Source organism: Argentina anserina, chromosome 4, assembly GCF_933775445.1.
Source record: "Argentina anserina chromosome 4, drPotAnse1.1, whole genome shotgun sequence".
NCBI lineage: Eukaryota > Viridiplantae > Streptophyta > Magnoliopsida > Rosales > Rosaceae > Argentina > Argentina anserina.
Window position 1 is genome coordinate 15502220 of NC_065875.1, and position 3834 is coordinate 15506053.

Here is a 3834-nt window from a genome sequence, read left to right on the forward strand (position 1 = left end):
AAATAATATCATTAAGAAGAAGGTTGAACCAATTAGCCAACAATTTCGATCTAATCTTATAAATGACGTACGTTGCATAAGATGATACGCCCAACCCAAAAACAAGCCAAAACACCAATGAAGGGACAACAAGTACCAACTTGAACTACCAACTCTCAACGTCGTCGTTTCATCTTTGAAGTCCAAACTAACACCCCATCCCTTACCCAAATGACATGAAGAGACACCCCTCCCAACCCTTAGATTCAAAGTCGCCCAATCCAAGAGCCATGATCATCCGCACTCTGGCCACGTAAGCCACCCTCATTGGCTGTGACAAACACCCTCTTACCAGTCCGACAACTCTCTCGGTTTACCAAATCAGCTTTCAACAAGTCGAGGAGAATGGCCACCATTGCTGTTGCTTGCTTCAGTTATCTCACAGCTCCCATCACCAGAACTCAAGGACTTTCTGGGTATTTCCCAATTCTCTCCTACCCTTTCTACACCCAATTCAGAACCTCCTTCTCTGCCTCCATGGCCACCCCAATCCATGTCTCTGCTTCTTCTTCATCATCATCGTCGTCACCCGCCATTGGTAAAGTTCCCATATTTCTCCCTCCCCCGTTTATATTTTAACTAAATATTACATTTTTTTTACTGAAGTTTACATTTTTACCATGTTTGATTGGTTGGATTGGTGAAAGGAGCAGATGAAAACAAAGGTGGAGGCTTTTCTGGAATGGTGGGAGCAAATGACCTGTTGATTGTTGGGCCTGGAGTACTAGGGCGTTTAGTAGCAGAGAAATGGCGGGAGGTAGTTGTCTTTTTGTCACTACTTTTTTGATTGATGATGGTGAATAACGTAGTCAGAATTTAGCTCCATTTTGTATTGGTTTAGTGATTCTGGAGTTTACAGGATCATCCGGGTTGTGAAATATATGGACAAACTGTGACAGTTGATCACCATGAGGAGTTGATTAAGGTGGGGATTAATCCATGTTTGAAGGGGACTAAAACGGATCATAAGTTTCCTAATGTTATTTTCTGTGCTCCACCATCTAGAACCTCGGATTATCCCGGTGATGTTCGGTGAGTGTTTGCATCGATTTGTAGTTAATTGAGTTGGAGATATCCTTGAAAGTGGTAGTTGGTAATTGCGGCGGCTTGTTTTTTGATCATTAGGCCTTTGTATGGTAGGATAGCTTGTGATAGTGGTGATAATTTTTTTTGTGTTTTTTCAATAGAGTGGCGGCTTTGAACTGGAATGGTGAAGGTTCATTCTTGTTCACATCAAGCTCTGCACCGTTTGATTGCAACGACAACAGTCCTTGTGATGAGGTTAGCTCATATTTCTTATGGTACCAAATCTTTTGGGGGTAAAGAGCCTTACTTGTGCACATTTCCTTTGGGGTTTTATCTTTTGAATTGATGCTGCCATAGTGCTTTAGTGATATAGAGAAGATTTAGCTGCGTTCAATTCAAATTCTTTATTTTTATTTTTATTTGTCATGGTGTCCATATTCTTTTTTGTGCAGGACTCTCCAGTGGTGCCGATAGGAAGGAGCCCCAGGACTGACATTCTTCTTAATGCAGAGAAAGTAGTTTTGGAGTTTGGTGGCGTTATTCTTAGATTGGCAGGGCTTTACATATCCTTTATGGAAGTTAAATTCTGAATACATTACTAGAATATTACTTGTCCAAATTGAAAGTGACCTTGACTATGTCTACAAAGCAGATAGAGGTGCCCATGTTTATTGGTTATCGAAGGGGACTGTGGATGCAAATCGAGATCATATTCTGAACCTCATACATTACGAGGTGATAATATCATCCTGTTGTATTTTGGATTATGATATATTATCTAATGTAGTTCAAGTAATATGTATTATTCTCTCCCACGTATATTATATTACAGTTCTATACTTCTAGTATGTCTTCCTGGCTTCAATTTACTCTGTTCAGTTTTGGGTTTTCTTCTGATAATTAGAATTACTTTTCTCCTGGCTTTATATTACCACATTGTCAGTAATATATTTATATTTTTGTTCCTCTGTATGACTGTATCAGTGTTATAATGTGGTTGATTAAAAACTTAATTGCTTTCGTACAGGATGCAGCTTCCTTATCTGTTGCAATCTTAAAGAAGCGATTACGTAGTCGGATTCTCTTGGGTTGTGACAATCATCCACTGTCCAGGTTTTAATCTTTACACTGTTTGATGCCCTTAAAAACTGTTGGTCAATTTACTTCAGCATACTGTGAACCAGAGTGTGTACATGTATATGGTGATTTAAATCTTTTCAGAGGATTTATTGTTTATTTTGTTCCGCATTTCGATGAAGTGCTATAATTAAATTTTCAACTGAATCAAATCTCTTGTTACTATGACATCTACATCATATGAAGATAGTATTTACATATTCTCCTTTTCATAGAATTTGTCTACATTGGATCCCTTTGATTATCTGGGCTGGAATTATGTGGATGATTAAAGTGTTAATTCTAATGTTGGATCAACCTATTACTGGAAAATCTTACTTTGATGTCAAGTGATCCTGTTTCATACACAAGCCATCTGCACACACATAAATAGTTTTTTGACACTGATTCTTATTTTACACATCCGTTTGATAACCTAAAGCATCTGTGGCCTTTGCAGGAAAGAAGTGATGGACTTGGTCAATAAAAGTGGGAAATTTACCGAAGTGTTTGACAGTTTTACAGGTAAGCTTCTTAGTAGTATTTCATATAAATATTTGAAGGGGGATTCAAATCTTTCCAGCTTGTTTAGAGAACTTAGTTTGAGATTTTTACAGAGGAGAAATATTATGGAAGAAAAGAAAGCATTTCTAGACTTTACTTGGCATGGAGAGAGATAAAATTTAATTTAAAGTCATCAAAATGGAAAAAAGTGGGTGAGAAGACTTGTTAAGGGTCCAAAATCTCTCTTCTTTCCATTTCCCCTTTATAAAGGGAAAAATTTATAGCTTCATTTCTCATATTTTCCTGCAGTGATGGTACTTTTTGTCCAAGACTAAGTTTTTGAAGTTCTTAAGTACTTGTTGTTTCTGAGTTCCAACTACTCAGTAGTTTGAAACTCATATGTAGTGGTGTTTATGCAGGAACTACTGATCCACTGGGTAAGAAATTGAACAACTCAAAAACTCGTTCAGAAATAGGGTGGGAACCTAAATACCCCAGTTTCGCTCAATTCCTCGAGAGTCTTTGAACTATATCATTGGTAAGTATTGGTTGATATTGCCCATGGAATATTTGCGATGGAGATGCTGAACATGTAAAGTTTATTTGCAAATTTTGGAGATGCTGCAATGGCTTGGACATCTGTAGAGAACTGACAATTCTGGACCTCTTCAACCAGCATCCATGGAAACTGAGTAGCTAGTATGAAATTTAACTTCATGTATCTTTGTACAGGCAGCTTATATATCATTGGTCCCAATCAATCTCTTGATTAATTTTATCTCTGTTCTGTTGCATAAGATGTATCCACCTGCTTATGCACAAATATTGTTTCTCTTCATGAATTTATAGTATTGTATTCTGATTTGGGTGGAAATTCGATAATCTCTATAACATAAGCATTAATGGCTGAAATTTATTAATGCAACTTGTTGTTCAGTTTAGACATGATCCTTTTTTGAAGGTGGTGATGAAATATTTCTCTTTCTCTAATCATCCATTTATGTTTCAACAGATGCTCATTTCCCTTTGTTTCATTATTTTCCATCAGCTCCCCCTTTTCTTTTACCCAGTAGAAAGAATTTTTTTGCTTCTGAAAAGCTGTCAACTTAGACAGAATTTGCTATCCGCCAGTCGATCTCCATTGATTTA

At 37.2% G+C, this 3834-nt stretch overlaps 1 protein-coding gene across 1 annotated transcript; it reads left to right on the plus strand.

Moving 5' to 3' along the window:
• Positions 1 to 367: 367 nt before the first annotated feature.
• Positions 368 to 3610, plus strand: LOC126791223 (uncharacterized). The gene is made up of 9 exons (XM_050517644.1): positions 368 to 577; positions 687 to 796; positions 899 to 1071; positions 1227 to 1320; positions 1518 to 1628; positions 1711 to 1800; positions 2093 to 2178; positions 2642 to 2706; positions 3105 to 3610. The coding sequence occupies exons 1-9, from the start codon at positions 385 to 387 to the stop codon at positions 3209 to 3211; spliced, it is 1029 nt and encodes a 342-aa protein (XP_050373601.1). The 5' UTR covers positions 368 to 384; the 3' UTR covers positions 3212 to 3610.
• Positions 3611 to 3834: the final 224 nt, after the last annotated feature.